The sequence below is a fragment of the Epinephelus lanceolatus genome, chromosome 20, assembly GCF_041903045.1.
Source record: "Epinephelus lanceolatus isolate andai-2023 chromosome 20, ASM4190304v1, whole genome shotgun sequence".
NCBI classification, from domain to species: Eukaryota; Metazoa; Chordata; class Actinopteri; order Perciformes; family Serranidae; genus Epinephelus; species Epinephelus lanceolatus.
In genome coordinates, this window is record NC_135753.1 from 31,846,417 (window position 1) to 31,867,382 (window position 20,966).

General features: G+C 41.6%; 1 protein-coding gene across 4 annotated transcripts in view; it reads right to left on the reverse strand.

Moving 5' to 3' along the window:
* ccny (cyclin Y) overlaps positions 1 to 6,814 on the reverse strand; it is a 50,388-nt gene extending 43,574 nt beyond the window's left edge. For all 4 annotated transcript variants that reach the window (XM_033638905.2, XM_033638903.2, XM_033638904.2 and 1 more), the window contains exon 1: positions 6,143 to 6,814. In XM_033638905.2, the coding sequence (XP_033494796.1) occupies positions 6,143 to 6,296 (154 nt within the window). In that variant the 5' untranslated portion in view covers positions 6,297 to 6,814. The remainder of the gene's footprint in view (positions 1 to 6,142) is intronic.
* Between the last annotated feature and the right edge of the window lie 14,152 nt (positions 6,815 to 20,966).

Here is a 20,966-nt window from a genome sequence, read left to right on the forward strand (position 1 = left end):
TTAACACTGATGAGACAGAGACGAATGCTGGGCCTGGGGCCATTGCTCATTTACAGATGTCTATGTTAAGTAAAACCCAAACAGGGTGAGAGATCCATCTGTTTCATCTTCCATCTCGGCTTCCTGTCTCTCTTATTTCTGAGGCATCGTAAGTGGCCTCAGTTTACCTTTACTTAGAGCTGCAGCACAGCAATACAGCATTACAATGTTCTCTGATCAAATTAGTCTAAAAATAGCTCAGCTGTTGGTTTGGAGGGCCTGGAAATTGCAAAAAAAAAAAAGCGCCTTTCTTTTGAGCACTGCAATGATGGTGAACCTAGATATGATGAGCAGCATAGATCACATGCACATGTAGATAACAATCTGTAATCTCTGATCATCCTATCCTCCATATTCCTCTTCTATTCGTCTTCCAGGGGGAAATCCTCTTTTTGCAAACTGAAAAAACCTCAATTTAGCAAGTAATTTGATTTGTTTGCATCTTTTTTTTGTCTCATACAGAGCTATGACAAGGGTAATATCTATTCACAGATAACTGCACATGCATGCACAATCTGTAGGCAATGGTACAGGGCCTTTAAAACTGCTGCTCCCACCCTCTGGAACTCACTCCCTGAAGACATCAAGAAAACCTTCAAGAAAACCCTCATGACACACCTTTTCAAAACTGCCTACAACCTCTAAAATCAGTGTACTTCGCCCTTTCTGCATTATTTCCCTCTCTACCTCCCTATGGATTATTTCATCTTCCTCATCTTCTTTTTTTCTTAATAGCTGTTGTTGCTCTCTGTAAAGAATCTTTGGACGCATTCACACTGGCGCTATTTGGTACGCTTTAAACGAACCCTGGTCCGCTTCCGAGGATAGTTCGGTTCATTTGGAGTGGTGTGAATGCTCATTTGAACTCTGGTGCGGACTAAACGAGCGAACCCTGGTCTGCTTGAAAACAGGGGGTCTCGGTTTACTTGCAAGTGAACCCCGGTGCGGTTCGACTGCAAACCGACTATCCAGTGAACCAAAGAGAGGAAGTGACATAGCTCGCTGCCTCGCCTGCTGCTCATACTGGGCAAGACTGCATATATTTGGTGTTTTTCGGTCCTGGTCAATCCATAAGCAGGTTTTCTTCTTCCTCATGCTTTTTTTCGTCCTGGTCAGTGGTCGTTTCGGGCAATACCACCCCAAAACGAGCAGCTGTTGTAACTACGTGACGCTGTCCAGGCGGTTTGGTCCGCTTTAAAAAGTGCAAATGAAGGTGTGAAATTCTTTGGTATTCCCCGGCCAATCAAGTCCCCCAGACTATCCTGGTGTGAATGCGCCCTTAGAGTATCCTGAAAAGCACTATATAAATCCAATGTATTACTATTATTATAATTATTATTACAAGATTTTGGTATCATAAGTCTTCTGATTTGAGTTTGTAGCAGAAGTACTAACCAATCATGCCTGAGCCAGTTTTGGTTGCCTGTAGGTCTGTGTGGAGAGCAAAGGAATGCATTGGCCAAAATGCAATTTGGAACCCCCAGGCTATCATTCAACGATGACTTAGCTTTTTATTAGCTTTTCACTAATTGTCTGCATTCATAAGCAGGCATCTGTTTAAAGAGATTATCTGAAATGTTGTCTGAACCTGTCTCAAGTTGCAAATTGAACTGTAAACAATAAGAGGAAGTCTTGGCCTGGATATCCGCTGGCTACATCAGATCTCCCCATATATTGGCCGTTGCCCATAGAGGCTTTATCGTTGTCAGATTATAGCCGATGGGTTCTGGGAATAGGAAAGGGTTGTTACTGATTCACTTTCATTCATAACATATAGCAAATGGCTCAAGGGAAACTGTGATTATGATCAATAAATTGAGAAATTATTACTCCCTTCCGTCTATCTGCATTCGAAATTAATTCAATTACAGTGCCACTCTGTTGCTAGATTTATAGTGGTTTAAAAACAGGTTCAAATAAAAGTGTTAAGAGATATTTCATGCTTTGTGAAGCCATGCCCATAAAGCCGTTAAACCCATATCACTGCTGCCAGCCAACAACACCCAATTTCCATAAAGCCATTTATAGACTTTAGAAAACACATCTTTATGTAACTACCTATGCATTTTTCATATTCAGTGCATTTAGACTGGAGAGCATCTTGACTGTGGAATGACCGTGGAGAGCTTGGTGTATTTCACAAGTGATTTCCTACCCTTGGGAATCAATTACTTAACCTTTGTTTTGATGGCAACCATAAAACTTAACTACCCTTCAGGTCCGTGTATCAGTGACAGTCGACATGTCTTAATCACAGTCTAAGAGGAGTGATGGGCTTGACCCTGAGAGGCCTGTGCTATGGTCTTGGCATGGTACTCTATGTTCTTACAAGCAGATATACATGCTTTGAAGTGCAACCTATTTACCATGACAGGCTGAGCACAAACAGACATAAACAGAGATAGATACGCTGTCAAGTGAAGCCTGAATCTCCAGCCTCTTTATCTTTAACTGATGGTATACACTATAATGAGAAAACACAGGGTCACTTTAGAGAGCGAGCAATCACTCAGGCAAATCAGATTATACTGCCACATTGTAGAAGGGCCCACCTGAAAGACCCTCTCATACTTGTAACGAAGCTGTTCAATGAGCGCTGTGTATGTTTTGCGCGAGTGTCGTCACCACTGTCAGCAGTTCTCATGGCAGATTTTTTCTGTAATCACATGCTCAAGGCAGCCGGGGTCACACACACAAACACACAACACAAGCAGATGATGGCATGCACTCTAAGCAAATAGAAAACACTATTTGTTCAGGTACAACCACCTCAAATATCATTATAATCAAACTGCCCTCACATGGTGAAGCAAGATTAACACTTGAGCGACTCACTGTTTCCAGATATCAGATCACCCTGCGTCGCATTGTCTCCTTGGACATTTCCACGTTTACTGTTCAACAAAGTCACCAGCTCTTAAAAGTAGCCAGGCTATGGCATGATGACCGACTGTATGTGTGACTTTCCTGTGTTTATTTGCTTAAATCAAGCAGTATTACCCCACAGGATAGGTTCAGGAGTCTTCTGGCCGTGGGGTGTTATTAGAGGTCCAGTGACACAAAGGGTCATTCCTTAAGACTTGTGCAAACAGCTTAGGACAAACACTAAAAAAACAGCTTGAAACCAGTTCTTGCTCTCTCCCATTCCTTCCATCATCACATTTACCAAGAGGAACAAGTCCAAGCTTTGTGTTTGGATTTGTTAGTCATTCGGTCCTCTTGTCCAGTGACTGTTTTAAACACAAGAGAAGCAATCTGGATACGGCCTGCCTCACCGTGACATAGCTTCACACCAATCTAGGGTTGCACTAACAGTTATTTTCATTCTTTATCAAGTCATTGATCCATAAAATGTCAAATTAATAGAAAAGAAAGCATCTATCACTACTTCAGGGAGCACATAGTGAAGTCAAATCAGTTAGTCTATTGACAGAAAATTAACTATTCTATCAAATATTCTTCCTCTATGACTGTCGTTTATCAAACAGCTGCTGGTCCCAGCTTCTCAAATCTAAGGATTTACTGCTCTGCTTTCTTTTATTTGATTGTAAACTGAGTATCTTTGGTTTCTGAACTGTTGGTCAGACAACACAAGACATTTGAAGACGTCATCATGGACTTTGGGAGATTCAAATGACCAGCTGTCACAGGTTTCTGATTTGAATGACCAAACACTTCATCAAGAAAAACAACTGGTTAGTAACCCAAGTATTTTACTCACACCGTGGCAAAGGAGACTCAGCAAATAATCACTTAAGATGCCGAAACCTGAAAAACCATCTTTATGTGAAAATGCCTGAAATGATTCACTGACTGCAGTTGATTTCATTTCTTTTGAGCGAATCATCAATTATCGACAAATCACTGCAGCTCTAAACTACTCTAGAAATTCCTCTGCCATGAGGTCAACATGAGATATTTACAGTAGTGTCTCATGATGGTCTAAGGCCCAATCCCATTTCTACCCCTTAAATCTTCCACTTGGTATTGAGTGCCCTTGTTTGCGAGATAACCCTTGATGAGGGAAGTGAGAAATATTAGGGTAGAGATCTTTCCCTAAGAAATGAGTCACCACTTCATGCAAATCGGCATGGCCGACATGCAGGCATACATCACGCGTAGTGGGGATGCAATGAAAATGCTGGCTCCAGCGCTTCTGTTGTGGCGTGTGCTATGTTTATTCTTCTCTGTCTGATGAATCAACGGAGAAGAAATGCTGAAAACAGGAGGCGCCTACGAAGCCTTCTAGTTCTGATCGATTTTGTTCGGGTGAGTCGATTTGTTTAAATACTTTGACGCTGTGTTCAACCGAGTTGCTGATGAGTTAACGCTAGTGCAACCATCTGTTGTTTGTATAGCCTACATTCAGATCGTACAGTAACAAATTGTTTTCCAAAACTTGCTGAAGTTGCTGACGTAGCAAGGTGTTCTGGGAAATTTCATCTTCCACTTCATTGAAAGTGTGGGTCGGGGCTCCCTTGGAATCTAGGACGGGTTTTACGTGTTGGAAACCACTTCCACTACCTCAATTCTGTTTTGGGACACCAGTAACCTAAACGTGAACGCGCACATCCAAGTGCAAGTGGGTATTTCTAGGGGAAGTGTGGGTATTGGGACAGGCCCTATATGTTGGCTTTACCATACTAAATGTGGAATTTTCTAGCATATAATTCTGTTGCAACTTTGGATAATGATTGAAAGCATAAGATCACAGATACAACCACCCAAACTTGTGTTTCCTTTGTAAGGTGTCTGGGTTTACCTGAAGAAGCTTGGAGCAAAACTGTTGCTTCTTCACAAGATACAGGTACAAGGTAGCTCAGACATCTGATTAGGATGCCCCCGGGATGCGTTCCTGTGCCAGTATTCGAGGCACGTCCAACTAAGAGGACACCCCTGGGTAGACCCAGAACATGCTGGGAGGGATTATATATCTCATACAGCCTGGGAATGCCCTGGAATTGACTACTACAACCCTGACCCAGAAAAGCTGCAGAGAATGGATGGATGCATTGGTGTCAAATATCTATTTATTTGCAGCTATAGTCCAAAAAATATTCTACAAATATCTCTACTGTGCTTCAAACAACACACTGATCAACACACGTTTGACCCATTCCCTGCACTCTTTGCTGAAGGTGGCACAGTTCAGACTCAGAGCTCGAGGCTTTCTTGATTACTCACTGCAGGAAGCCCACTACTCATAGGGAGGAGTACAATGAGGTTGACTGGCCTTTTTTTTTTTTTTTTTTACAGCATATCATTTACACTGAGCAATACAGCTTCTGGGGAAAAGTCTGCCATGTCAGACAAATTGAGATATACAACCTGTTTTTAGAGTGTGTCAGTACAGTTTTGTTTTGGTAGATTACAGATCAAACCATATTATGTCTCCAATAACTGTGTGAACATCTTACAAGTCAAACTATTCCTCTTTTTGCTGGGGAAGCCCCCAAAACCAGCCAATGTGCCGCGTGTATGAGAGTCAAAATGTACAGCAGCATGTGACTGTGCTGGTGTTAATGAGCACTGCAATGTGTGGCTGCGTCATTTCCTAGTCAGTGCCCTGTGGGAAGTGAATGGACACCCATGATCACATCCCCTCCTGCAGGAACACAAATTCACACTTTCGACAAACTGTGCCAACCTGACACACACACACACAAGGTGGAGATGACACAAGATCAGGGTCAGGGCTCAGCAGGCCAACCTGGACGCTGTGAAGTTGGTGTATAGCCCACAAAGAGTGGAAGATAATGGTGAAACTAACAGTTGGGCCTACAGTATTTCCCCTGCAAAAGTACATTGGCACTCTTGCAGCCCAGTTTGGGAACCTCTATTGTAAGGCTGATTTCCAAAATGCTGGAAAGGAAGTGCAAAGGGAGGTTGTAGTGATTGGTGTAAAGGGTGGGTGCGTCCTTTGCACAGATGTTGCAAGCTCTTATTATCTGTTAATACAGCCTGAATATTAAGAGGTGTGGGTGTTTGCAGGGCAATAACTCAGTGAGCACAGCTGATACACCACATTGCATTGAATTATAATTGCTGTGTGTTGTGCCTTATGTAATTTAGGGGTAAAGGGTTAACTGCATCTGCATCTTACCGTCTAGATTTTCTCTGTCGCTGATGTGCTGGAGGTTGCAGCCCGTGTCCTCCCGGCTCAGCTCCGGCTCCGGCCGGTAGGGCTCGAGCCTGGAGTGGTTGTTCCTCCGGTGTTTGGGGCTCGAGGACACGCAGCAGGAGGTTGTATTCCCCATGGTGTGGGCAGCTTTACGTTATAGTCCAAACCCCTGAAACTGAGTCTCCAGCCTCCAATCGGCCGTGCTGCCTGCGTTACACGAGAGGAAAAAACGGGGCGGTAACGCGGATAGCCAGACCTGGTGCAAACTACGAACCCCGGGTATCCGTTAGCGTCACACGCCCTTTCCCCGAGTCTCCAGCACGCTTAGCCGCACAAGTGGACTCATTTAAAGGGCTGATAACACGCCGAGGTGGGCTAATAAATCAGAAGAGCAGCCCAGTATCTCCTCACTAACGTCCAGGCGAAGGAAGACAGTGTATGTTAACAGGCTTCGGTTTCACACTCGACTCCCTCGCCTCGCAGTTTCCGTCCAAGCGTCCAGATATCTTCACAAACACATTTTGGTCCACCATTACGTTATGACGACACCAATGAACACGAGGACATGATTATTTAGCTCGTCTGGAGAAGATATTTTTGCTCTCGGCGCTACATGGTTGCCGATGTACTGTACACTGCTGCTGCTACATCCGCTGCCGTGGGGCTTTCACGTGCTCCTCAGAAAGTCGGATTTTCGACAATATTGTTAAGAAATTGCTTCGCGCTTTTAAACGCATCACATATTGTGATTTTAAAGACACAACAGCCCCAATTGAACACAATCGTCATCAGAATAAAAACACACTAGCACACTCACTACAACTTTTAACATAATTAGAGGTAATTTGTGTCAGCATACGTCATTTGCATCATGTTATTTAACTTTGAAAACAACTTGCAAAGAAAAATGCGCAGTATCTATGTTCAATTTTACCTTCAAATTTTTATTCTGTATTTCTGCCGCTCGTTTCGTTTTCTATATTTCACGTATATAAATTGCAAGTAGAAATTACAGTTTTTCCGACAGCACGTAAACACATCTCAGAAACCTACAGCGCTATGGCTGTGATGGAAAAGGTTCCGGTTCAAGTGGGAGGTTACAAGTGTGTAATTAATTATGACACTCTCTTGGGGCTGCAATAAAATATGAAAAATATATTAATGTAGAATATAAGTAATATAATATAAAAAGACACTGTCATGGGCTCAAGTTGGCCCCTGAAGTTCATTAATGGTTTGTTCAATTCCACTAATAAATTTAGCAAAATACTGTCTGTAAATAAAAGTAAACTATGAATATAAAGCATTTTGTTCTTGCTTTACAGGTGCATGGACGCCACTGCTGCCCCTCCCAGTGTTATGCCATGTTATGCACCCAAACATGGACATCTGCCATTTCCTTCTCGCCCATATTTGTGAGTGCCAGTTAATTATTTGATCTTGACTCATGACTGACAAATCCATGAGGGCTTTGCAGTGCCTGCGACAGATTGAAATGGTTGCTCATACTAAAGCTCCCAGCGGGATTAAGTGTGAGATTAGCAGAGGTTAACGTAAACAAAGTGAGGTCCTGAGGAGTGTACTAATCCTGTCAGCTGGTTTCAATGTCACACAAGACAATGTATACATTGATGCCTCAGACCCCACGACTGTTGATGGAGAATGAGTGAGAATTAATAGGATTTTTGCATGATTGTGTTGGCTGACATGATCAGGCATGGTGCTGTAGTGCAGCCTGCTGGCACTGCAGTTTCACTGCATTTGAAAAGGGACTACACCCACATTACAGCCCGTGCCAGGTGTTTAACAAAAGGTGTGATCTGAAAGTTGTTTTTCTTAAAACCTTTAAGAAGATGCAGAGGCAACTGTTTCAGATTCTGCAAACCAAGATCACAGACTAAACAGTGCCCTGAAGCTGATGAGTGCTTGGCATCTGGAGGCATCTACATGCTACTTACAAACCAATCTGTGCAAATATCAGTGACTTCACCAGAGACAATGACACATTTTAATTGCCATTGTCTATAACACAAAGCATTCCACCTGCTCTCATTGATTCAGTAACATTAAATGCTAGGTGTTGTCTATTTAGACGGTACTTCCTTTTCCCTACCGGTGCATTCCACAGTGTGGTTTAGTCTTAATCAGGGTGAAAGTTGTCTGTGTGTTGTTGTAGACCGGACAGGAATAAGGTTTCACAATAGGCCCAGGTGCAGCGTAAGTCTCAGTGGTATTGGGTTCTTCCCTCAGTTATTTTGTTTCCATGATGTCTACGAAACAAAGTGCACATGGAGAGTGACAGAGCAGAAAACACCGCACGCAAACATAAAGCAGTGAAGATGTAGCTCAAAAATTATACTAATAACATAGATACTTTGCATATTTTTTAGGTGTTCCATGTAAAGAAAACCAAAATTCCATTCCCATTATCATAACTATGAATCAAGTTGCAGATATCTGCCTGGAGAAGGTACACTTTTCCTTTGACTACAACAAATTCTTGAGTACATGGGAATTTAACTGAATCCACTGAGTCAAAGAATGCCATCACTGAAAACCAGGCCAGTCTGTCCTTCCCCTCAGCACATCCACATTCCTTCTGGATGTGATCTATGGAAAATAAGTTTAAATACTCATTCTACTTCCTCCTCTGCAAGCAAACACTGCACAATGACAGTGCAACTTTTTCACAACATGTTTGTCATCTGCATAAAGGCAACAAAAGATGTGAAAGAGGAAGAACTGCTTCTCTTTGTTGGTGACAATCATAGCAACCAAGTCGTGTTTTTTAATGTATTTCTTATATTAAAGGAGTGTGGGATTTAGTGACATCTAGTGGTGACAATTGCAATCAGCTGACACTTCTCTCATGTGCCTAATATGAACTCCTGGTTAGGATTCCTTCAGAGGTCATTGTTCAGGAGGTTTTTTACCAGGAGCCGAATTATCCACAGAGGTCTCTTCCTCTCCAAAAAATAAATTGATTAAATAAAAACACTGAATATAGCAGTTTAATATTACAAATCAGTGTTTCTCCAATGCCGTTCGGCTTGTAGTAGACAGGTGTGCTCACCGTTTTTCTCTGATGATTTAAGATCCTGGCATTCAGGAGATTTTTACGGGGAGCCGAATTATCCACAGCGGTCTCTTTCTCTCCAAAACAACTGGACCAGGTGATTAAAACTGGTAAGAACACTAAATAAAGCAGTTTCACATTACAATTCTGTGTTTCTTCGATGCTGTTTGGCTTGTTACAGATAGGCCACTAGCCCAGCACTTGCTAATGTGCACTCACCTTTATTCTCTAACTTAAGATCCAGATGTTCAGGAGGTTTTTACCAGGAGCCGAATTATCCGCAGAGATCTCTTCCTCTCCAAAACAACTGAACCAGGTGATTAAAACAGGTAAAAGCACTGAATAAAGCAGTTTCACATTAAAAATCTGTGTTTTTTCGATGCTGTTCTGTTTGTTGCAGAGGGGCTGCTAACTAGGATGGCTTGCGCCAAAACATGAATCGCCCTAGTTAGAACCAGTGTTTGGTTTGTCCCTTTTGGGCTACTGTAGGAACATGGTGGTGCAACATGGCGATCTCTGTGGACGAGGACCTGCTCCCTATGTAGATTCAAACAGCTCAGGCTAAGGTAACATAAACAGGATTTGGATTTTCAGGTGATTATACACTAAGGAAAACAGACTTGCTATACACAGAGAGATTGTGCAAGATATTTTTTATTGAAGCAAATACATTTAAAAAATGTCTATCGGACCTTTAAATAAAGTGAGATCATAGCAAGACAACAGCTACGGTGTTTCAGAGAAGAAATAAAGCACCAACAGAGAAGACTGTTAAAAAGCAGGATTTCTATTTAACCACATTCAAAATGATGGTTACATAAATAACTTCTAAATTCAGCAACAAAAAAAGACAGCAAAAAAACAGTAGAGTCAAAACAGAAACGTTAATACAATTCCACAAACGCCTGTATTTGATCACTAAATATACACTCCTTCATATTAAGATAAATATTTTTTTGTTGTTGTTTTTTTTTTGGTACAAACTATGCACTTTTATTAAAAAATATTGAAAATACACAGGGTAATCCTGCTCAAATAATACTAATGCCACAGGTTAGAAGCAGATAAGTCCTCATACAGATGCACAACAGATCTCAGAGACATTTAAATACCAAAAAGGAAGATGGGTGATAAAATGCAGTGGCTGTTAATTCCTGGTAGTTTGCTTGCATCAAGATTTCTGAAGTGGAATAAAATATAACACAAACATTGCTACATGGAGCCCTGATGATCTGATGACCTGATTCCCTTTGAACTCTTGGCCTCTGGCAGCATTTCCTGAACAAATCCCCGTAGCAAAACAGACCATCACAAAGACTGTCAGCTGATACAGTGTTTTAATAGAGCCAAATTATAAAACGGATCATAAAGGAATGCAAAATGCAGTGGAGTTAAAACAGTGACTTCTTCCCGTGCTGCAGCGCAGCCATCAGCCAGGGATTCTCTGCCTCCAGTGCAGCAATTCGAGTCTTCATTTGATCCACGTATTCGTTCTCTCTGACCCTGCATCGTCTGGCAGCAGCTCTGTTCAAAGGGACACAAGTTCCTTGTAATACTCACTGATACCCTGACCTGAAACTAGGTTCTTGTTTTTGCTGGTGGTGGCACATTGGATACTTCAGAGCCAGAAACATTGACATCATTGTGTAAACACATTTTACTGCAAGCACAGGGAGTGTTTTGTGTGAGTGTGTGTTTATGTGTCTGTTTAAGCAAGACCGTAGTCCTCAAGACACCCCACAGAAGCAGCCCAACACAGCGTGTGCAATCAGAGGAATTACTCGGCTCTGTGTTTGTGGATGTCTTTTAAGGTTCTGAGCTCCTCAATCAGAGTCTTGTGTCGGTTTTCGAGCACGGGCACGCGATTTTCAAGGCATCTGACATATTCCTTCTTCTTTCGTCGACACTCTCGGGCAGCTTCCCTGGAAGCAACAATAACAGTTACCATGAAAGAGAAGACTTGACATCTTGGCTTCTCTCCCAGAAACAACAGAAATCTCATTCTAGTCATGCATACATTTTCACAGAGGGGAAAAGAAAGCTCACATAGCAAAAGTTACAAACAGTTCTCTCTTGTGGGCACAGACAGTTTAGATGATGATAATTATGACCACATTTGTGATACCTTCAGGACAGGACTAGAGTCAACCACGGCAAAGGAATGTCATAAACAAGAACACAAACCAAATGAATAAAATGCATCCTAGAAGACTTATCTACACACAACTGACCTACTTACTAATGCAAGCTCTAACAGTTGATCAGCCAACTCATTGTTCACTCCAAACATGCGACACAGAGCAGATAATGGAGAGTCAGACAACCTAAGAGTTAGCAGCTAAACACCCTGGATGGAGGAGGATCATGGAATGATGATAGACTTGTGGATGTTATTATTGCATGCAGTCAGGGCCACCCCTCCCTAAACGCAGAACACGCGCTGTGCGTAGGGCCTCATCTTCCATGGGGGCCACATTTTGCGCGAGGGGACGCGTAGAATCAGCTCAAGGAAGGAGACAAGAGACCTGACCGCCCATGCGTCGCTGCAATGATTGACAGCACTCGACATCTGAACAATCAGAGGGGTGCGCTGGCAGGCACTTGCAGAGCTGCAGCAGGTGAAGAGTTGTCGACATGTCGTCCAAAAGAGCCTCAGGAGTATGTGCGGGGACGGGAGGGCGGGCGGGTGGGCTCCACGGAGGAGGAGACCCGAGCCTCGGGGGTATGTGCGGGGCCGGGAGGTCGGATGCTCCCAGAGAGGGGAGAGGGAGAAATATAGCTAAATAAGATGCAAATAGAAAAGAATGTCTCTGTATTTTATTTCTGTTTTCAGTGTTTAATCAAGGGTGGGGGATTGAGGTGGTAGAAGTTACTTTCTTTTGATGAGTAATTGATGGCTATTTGTGACTCAGATTTGTTCATTTATTTATTTCAGTTTGAAGTTATTTTTATTTAATATTTATTTATTTCAGGTTGAATTTTTTATTTTATTTGACTCATACAGCCAAACTACTGTATCTACAGTACATTTGTTATTGCCAATAAAGGTTATCAAGTTAAATGTCAAGTTGTTGTACGGCCATTTTGTACCTATGATACATTTGGGATGGGGGCCTCCAAATAAAATTTCGCTTAGGGCCCCAATTTGGTCAGGGGCAGCCCTGATTGTCATACATTGTCATTTGGTATTTGTGTACACAGTGAGCAACACTGAAAGGGCATTAGATTGGATGAGAATCACCAGTGAATGTGTCCAGCAGAGCCAGATGTTAAAGCCAATACGGATATTAGCATTTGAGAGTATATAAACTAAACAATCAGTGGTCTGTAGTGTAGCTCCACCTTCTAGTATCATCTCAGTTTGCTTGGAACTTTGACCAAGGTGGTACCAAAAATATATAATATCGGTATGGCTCATTTATCGTCCAGGGTTTAATGTCCAAGCTGGTGAGTAAGAATGGTCCTCCCTACCTGTTCTTCATCAAGCGGAGCTCCCTCTTTTCTATTGTCTCTGCGTGTTTCAGGGAGCTGTGAGTGCTGGTCTCTGCCTCCTCCTGTGGAAGGCTGGAGCTGGCGTTATGCAGCTGGCAGGCAGGCATGTCACCTGAGGTGCCTGAGGAGACACAAAACAACATGCAAGTCAGTGGGACTGGGTTGCACCAGCTGTTTGTGAATCCATTATGAAGCATGTGTGGAAAAAGTCTTTCTGAAGTGCCAACTACTTAAAAACTTAAAATGTACATGTTACATGCTTTAACTAATCATTATGAACTACAGTAATTTTTGATTGCGCAGTGTAATAGAACAATGACACCATTTGTGTTTAGATTGGTTTCCTATGATCCTCGCTTTCACGATGCAGTTCTGTCTGCCATCTTGTGTGATCACATGGTGAAATAAAGGCTATTATAAAAGGTGATTTACGGCACAAAGGAAGTGCATCAACCATTGTGCAACCAAAATAGGAAGAGGATAGTGCTTTTATTTTCCACAGTAGCTCTAGGTACCTTTCCTGATATCAGACAGAATTGTCAGCCTGTTGTATTGTAGAATTACTGCTGATGCATCAGTTAGTGGTGTACACTAACTATTGTAGTTGGTTGAGGAAGCGCTTTTTTTGACAGCTTTACATACTGTTAGGTAGTTTAATCTATGAAAACGCACCATGTTTTACAAGACTGTCGCATGTTTTGTTTCTAAAATCTAAATCTGTGAAGCAGTCAGTTACTAGATGTCATATACTTGTAATTGTAGTGGAGAACACTGAATTGTAATGGAGTACAGCCCAAAAGTCAGCATGTAGGTTTTGAGCAACTGAAATTTTACTTACAAAACATTTTATTTAGTTCTCTCTTTTATTTTTATTTATTTATTATTTATTTTTATTTTATATACTTTATTAATCCCCGAGGGGAAATTCAATTGTTCACTCTGTTGTCAATTGCACACAGGTCCGAACACACACATGCACAAACTGGACCTATACATGCACTAAGTGGAGAGATGTCAGAGTGGGCTGCCCATGACAGGCGCTCTGAGCGGTTGGGGGTTCGGTGCCTTGCTCAGGGGCACCTCGGCAGTGCCCAGGAGGTGAACTGGCACCTCTCCAGCTGCCAGTCCACGCTCCATATTTTGGTCCGGACGGGAACTTGAACAGGCGACCCTATGTAATTTGGTTTACCTTTTAATTTATGTATGTTTTAATTTATAAGATGCTGGCTCTATTTATGTGTGTCGCTAGCCTGTGACAAGAAGCCCCCATCCGTAACAGAACAAGTCTAGTTAGTAAAATGTCACCATACCTTCTGATTCATGTACAATTAATACATTTTATTGGTTCTGAAATATGTCAGAAGCATCCCTATCAGACATCACTACTGTCAGGGTTCAATGGAAATTTGTTAGAGGAGGTAAACTACAAAGCAAATGTACAAAATGATCTATCAGTTTCTGATGTGTTAACAAAGGCCTTGCTCCTTAAATATGTGACCCTTTCTACCTGACTCAGTGCCCTGTTTGTTTTTCCTAAAGGTCCATTTTCTTTCACCACAGTATAATAATTTCCTCTTATCAACTGACACTCTTTTTTTGTTTTCTACACTTGAAATTCCCCACTGGTGATCAATAAAGGTTTATCTTATCTTGTTTGCCACCCAGAAGCAGCGGTCTAGAAATCAGGTATTACCTGGCAGTGTTGGCTCTCCATGTTCCTGGGGGCCGACCACCTTCTTGTTGTGCTCAGAGGCTCTTGGTAGAGAAGAGGGTGTCTGTGCACTGGTCATGTGTGATGATGTAAAGGGCAGGCTCTGTGCCCACTCAGGTGGGATCATGGAAGGATGTCCTTGAGGAAACCATGTGAGTAATAATGGATCAGACTTTTTTGTGATCATGGCAGCATGAACTTTTCTTCTGTCTTATGCATAACTATGCATAAACCCACGCAGAGGACCAAAGCAAATATTCAAACCCTGAACCCTCTAACCATTGAGTACCATGCTGTAACTGTGTGTGACGGGACACTTCTATAACACACACACAAGTCTGGTTAAAATGTGTTACCTGGCAGTGGGGGCATACACAGCTGTGAGCAGTTCATCATATCATGGTAGCTTTGAAAGGTGCTTGGCTGAGGTTGTGGTGTTGGTGTACTGCTCATGGCCATAGAGGGCAGGTCCTGCGTCATCGCAGGCTGGAGCATGACGTGACGCCTTTGGAAAAAAGCATCTGGATGGGTAAAAATGCAGCGTAAGAGATCATAGATCAGGTGATTCAAGTGCACACTCTGTGAGGGGAGACACTACAGCTGAACAGGGTAAAGGTTTCAGCTAATAGACATCACTGTGAAACTTCCCAGTTGATAACTTACAGTAAGTAATTAAGACAATTATTTTTTGTAGTACAGTTTTCTGAAATTATATGTTCAAATATGCTCTGATCTGCCTTAATTTCCAGAGCCAAATCTGAACATTGGGTAAAGCAGGTTCAAAATTATTGTTTTATTTTGTTGACACATTAGAGTCAGATGTTTTTACAGAGGGAATTTTGGATATCTCTTTTTATTACTCCATAAATCAGCAAATAATGCAAACAGCCACTAAAACCAAACACATTTTTGCCATGTTTATATGTTATATGAATGAAACTCTGAGTAAAAATCTTCAGAATATAGACAAGAATAAAAATGGGAAGGTTTGGTGAATGTACGTGCTACTGAAGAAGGAGTTTTGGCCCTGAGTATGAGAAGAAAAAATAATAATTTTGAGAAAGTTGCCTTTAGATTTTTAGACAAAAACATAAGACAACATAGATGAACAGGGTAAAAATTTCAGTCAATATACAGTACAGGCCAAAAGTTTGGACACACCTTCTCATTCAATGCGTTTTCTTTATTTTCATGACTATTTACATTGTAGATTCTCACTGAAGGCATCAAAACTATGAATGAACACATGTGGAGTTATGTACTTAACAAAAAAAGGTGAAATAACTGAAAACATGTTTTATATTCTAGTTTCTTCAAAATAGCCACCCTTTGCTCTGATTACTGCTTTGCACACTCTTGGCATTCTCTCCATGAGCTTCAAGAGGTAGTCACCTGAAATGGTTTTCCAACAGTCTTGAAGGAGTTCCCAGAGGTGTTTAGCACTTGTTGGCCCCTTTGCCTTCACTCTGCGGTCCAGCTCACCCCAAACCATCTCGACTGGGTTCAGGTCCGGTGACTGTGGAGGCCAGGTCATCTGCCGCAGCACTCCATCACTCTCCTTCTTGGTCAAATAGCCCTTACACAGCCTGGAGGTGTGTTTGGGGTCATTGTCCTGTTGAAAAATAAATGATCGTCCAACTAAACGCAAACCGGATGGGATGGCATGTCGCTGCAGGATGCTGTGGTAGCCATGCTGGTTCAGTGTGCCTTCAATTTTGAATAAATCCCCAACAGTGTCACCAGCAAAACACCCCCACACCATCACACCTCCTCCTCCATGCTTCACAGCGGGAACCAGGCATGTGGAATCCATCCGTTCACCTTTTCTGCGTCTCACAAAGACACGGCGGTTGGAACCAAAGATCTCAAATTTGGACTCATCAGACCAAAGCACAGATTTCCACTGGTCTGATGTCCATTCCTTGTGTTTCTTGGCCCAAACAAATCTCTTCTGCTTGTTGCCTCTCCTTAGCAGTGGTTTCCTAGCAGCTATTTGACCATGAAGGCCTGATTCGCGCAGTCTCCTCTTAACAGTTGTTCTAGAGATGGGTCTGCTGCTAGAACTCTGTGTGGCATTCATCTGGTCTCTGATCTGAGCTGCTGTTAACTTGCGATTTCTGAGGCTGGTGACTCGGATGAACTTATCCTCAGAAGCAGAGGTGACTCTTGGTCTTCCTTTCCTGGGTCGGTCCTCATGTGTGCCAGTTTCGTTGTAGCGCTTGATGGTTTTTGCGACTCCACTTGGGGACACATTTAAAGTTTTTGCAATTTTCCGGACTGACTGACCTTCATTTCTTAAAGTAATGATGGCCACTCGTTTTTCTTTAGTTAGCTGATTGGTTCTTGCCATAATATGAATTTTAACAGTTGTCCAATAGGGCTGTCGGCTGTGTATTAACCTGACTTCTGCACGACACAACTGATGGTCCCAACCCCATTGATAAAGCAAGAAATTCCACTAATTAACCCTGATAAGGCACACCTGTGAAGTGGAAACCATTTCAGGTGACTACCTCTTGAAGCTCATGGAGAGAATGCCAAGAGTGTGCAAAGCAGTAATCAGAGCAAAGGGTGGCTATTTTGAAGAAACTAGAATATAAAGCATGTTTTCAGTTATTTCACCTTTTTTTGTTAAGTACATAACTCCACATGTGTTCATTCATAGTTTTGATGCCTTCACTGAGAATCTACAATGTAAATAGTCATGAAAATAAAGAAAACGCATTGAATGAGAAGGTGTGTCCAAACTTTTGGCCTGTACTGTATATCACGATAAAACTTCACTACATTATTGTAATAATTGTCTTTCATAAAGACAAATATTTTTTATTTATTTTAGGTTCAAATATGCAAATAAGATATAATCTAAATAAATATGCATGTTTTAAATAATTTCAAAAGCAAAAACCTGAACTAAAAATAAAGAACTATATGTGTATTTCAGGCATTTTGTTTCCACTAGTTTGAAAAAAAGCTTAAACTCTTTTAGTAAAGTATGCTATAATTTTCTTCATAAAACAGTTTATTAATATGTCAGACACATCACTCTTAAAATACACACTCTAAATAATTAAATGTTGAACAAATGCAAGAGTAAAACAATATTACGTGTCAGGATATAGGACTTAAATTTTGAAATAACTACGTCACCATTGCAAACACTGCTAATAAAATCAGTCCAGATGGGTCAAATGTGCAAAATATTAAGCAGTGTCTGTCAACCCCATATGCTGTCATGATGAAATGTCAGTTAGCTATAGTAATAGCGTAGTGTGTAGTGGTAGCCTAACATGATACACTGTGCTAGGAAATGTGCTTTTAAACATGCTTACACAGCTTTTGGCCGTGCTGCCGGTAAACCAGTGATTGAGTGCAGGACACAGGTGCATCTGGCTTATATTCCTCTCCTGTGTTTAATCGGTTCATTCCGAGAGGCGATGACTGGAGCTACTGATCACTTAGATTTCTCCTTGGGTTGACAGAGGGTTAGAGTTAGAGTTTTCATTAAGCAGTGGAAACGTAAAACAATATTAGGTACGGTAAATCAATTAAATGAGTCTCCCTTGCCACCTCTTACTCATCCTTTACTGATATCACCACAAGCCTTTATACAGTTACTAGTTAAATGGCCCAACTGTAAACCAATAACTCAAGCATGATGAGTCAACCAGTTCCCTTAGTTTGTGTGCCACTCACTTCTCTATTCCTCAGTACAGTCTTTGTCTTGAGTTACTGAGTAACGTTGGTGTGGGGGAGGTTAGTGTTGGTGTACAATCAGAAACCAGTGCTGCCTAATGAACATGAATATATGAATGCAATTTCTCAGTGAGACAAAATGGTATCATGTAGTAGGCTGGTTGGCAGGTGAATAAAAAGAGCCATTTCCTCTGAGACAGGTGAACTACAAACGTTGACCTTGGATGGCTCCCTCTGCTGGTGAAGCCAAGTAGCTAACATAATGAAGGTTTTTTTCTCTTAATTATTTATAGTTTGAGTTAACTTTGACCAAATTAATAACCGTCAACAATTTGCTAACCACTTTAAATATTGCTGTTAAATGATATTATAAAATAACATCAATGGGTGACTTCGGTCAAGCTATCTAAAACTGATATTTTAGCTAGTTAGCTAGTTTCTTGTTAGCCGGAAGCTCTTTAAATACGTCATGAAGGCACAACTAGCTAACTATCAATAATTAAATAACTTGTTAATAAACAGTTAGCTTATATTTACATTAAAATATTGTTTACCTGTTGTGTGTAGGCTGGTGAGCTTGAACGGCGGTCAGAAAAACTTATAACAAACTGATAAATTGCTATAAATTGTTATGATTTAGCCTTGTCACCATGGGAACGGGCAGTTATCCATCTACTATTCTGATTGGTTGATTATCCTTCTATTCTTGCTGCTAAGTAATATAAAAAATAAAATATATTTGTATGACAATATAATATTCAGCCATTTGTAATTATTTTAGGCTCCTGTGATTTTAAAATGGCACACACTACACAGGCCATAATTTGTAAACGACTTTCATTTTTGTTGATGTTTCTCTCTTTCAACTGTCAAGTTTGTCAGTTTATGGCAGAAATATCACAGGACACGCAGCAACACCAGAGATATTGGATGAAGCGAGATACCCAACTCAGCTCACTTCCTGATTCAGTGACGTCAGCGCCACGCCACCGTAGGAGACTTGCGGCAGCTGTGAACATAGACATATATATATATATATGTATACAGACGCCGCATCGACTGCCTGAGCGCGTCCTCGCCGGCCGCCATCTTGGATGGGTCTCGCTTCGCCTCCACAGTGCATTCACTTCTATTGAGGAAGGAGCTGTATGCACAAGTAAAATAGAATAACTCACTGAATTTTCAACTGATTTTCACGCGGTTTGGTTTGTTACAAACGGCACACATGTAGTTATGATACAGGATGCTTCGTACATAAAAAATGCGGGATTTCATGCTTTAATACTTTCTGCAGATAGCAACAGCATGTTATTTAGGTCATAACACAGTTCTTTTATTCACCTCAACCCCAGAGTGGGATATATATATGTGTGTGTGTATATATATATATATATATATATATATATACAGTACAGGCCAAAAGTTTGGACACACCTTCTCATTCAATGCGTTTTCTTTATTTTCATGACTATTTACATTGTAGATTCTCACTGAAGGCATCAAAACTATGAATGAACACATGTGGAGTTATGTACTTAACAAAAAAAGGTGAAATAACTGAAAACATGTTTTATATTCTAGTTTCTTCAAAATAGCCACCCTTTGCTCTGATTACTGCTTTGCACACTCTTGGCATTCTCTCCATGAGCTTCAAGAGGTAGTCACCTGAAATGGTTTCCACTTCACAGGTGTGCCTTATCAGGGTTAATTAGTGGAATTTCTTGCTTTATCAATGGGGTTGGGACCATCAGTTGTGTTGTGCAGAAGTCAGGTTAATACACAGCCGACAGCCCTATTGGACAACTGTTAAAATTCATATTATGGCAAGAACCAATCAGCTAACTAAAGAAAAACCAGTGGCCATCATTACTTTAAGAAATGAAGGTCAGTCAGTCCGGAAAATTGCAAAAACTTTAAATGTGTCCCCAAGTGGAGTCGCAAAAACCATCAAGCACTACAATGAAACTGGCACACATGAGGACCGACCCAGGAAAGAAAGACCAAGAGTCACCTCTGCTTCTGAGGATAAGTTCATCCGAGTCACCAGCCTCAGAAATCGCAAGTTAACAGCAGCTCAGATCAGAGACCAGATGAATGCCACACAGAGTTCTAGCAGCAGACCCATCTCTAGAACAACTGTTAAGAGGAGACTGCGCCAATCAGGCCTTCATGGTCAAATAGCTGCTAGGAAACCACTGCTAAGGAGAGGCAACAAGCAGAAGAGATTTGTTTGGGCCAAGAAACACAAGGAATGGACATTAGACCAGTGGAAATCTGTGCTTTGGTCTGATGAGTCCAAATTTGAGATCTTTGGTTCCAACCGCCGTGTCTTTGTGAGACGCAGAAAAGGTGAACGGATGGATTCCACATGCCTGGTTCCCGCTGTGAAGCATGGAGGAGGAGGTGTGATGGTGTGGGGGTGTTTTGCTGGTGACACTGTTGGGGATTTATTCAAAATTGAAGGCACACTGAACCAGCATGGCTACCACAGCATCCTGCAGCGACATGCCATCCCATCCGGTTTGCGTTTAGTTGGACGATCATTTATTTTTCAACAGGACAATGACCTGTTGGTGAGCTGGACCGCAGAGTGAAGGCAAAGGGGCCAACAAGTGCTAAACACCTCTGGGAACTCCTTCAAGACTGTTGGAAAACCATTTCAGGTGACTACCTCTTGAAGCTCATGGAGAGAATGCCAAGAGTGTGCAAAGCAGTAATCAGAGCAAAGGGTGGCTATTTTGAAGAAACTAGAATATAAAACATGTTTTCAGTTATTTCATCTTTTTTTGTTAAGTACATAACTCCACATGTGTTCATTCATAGTTTTGATG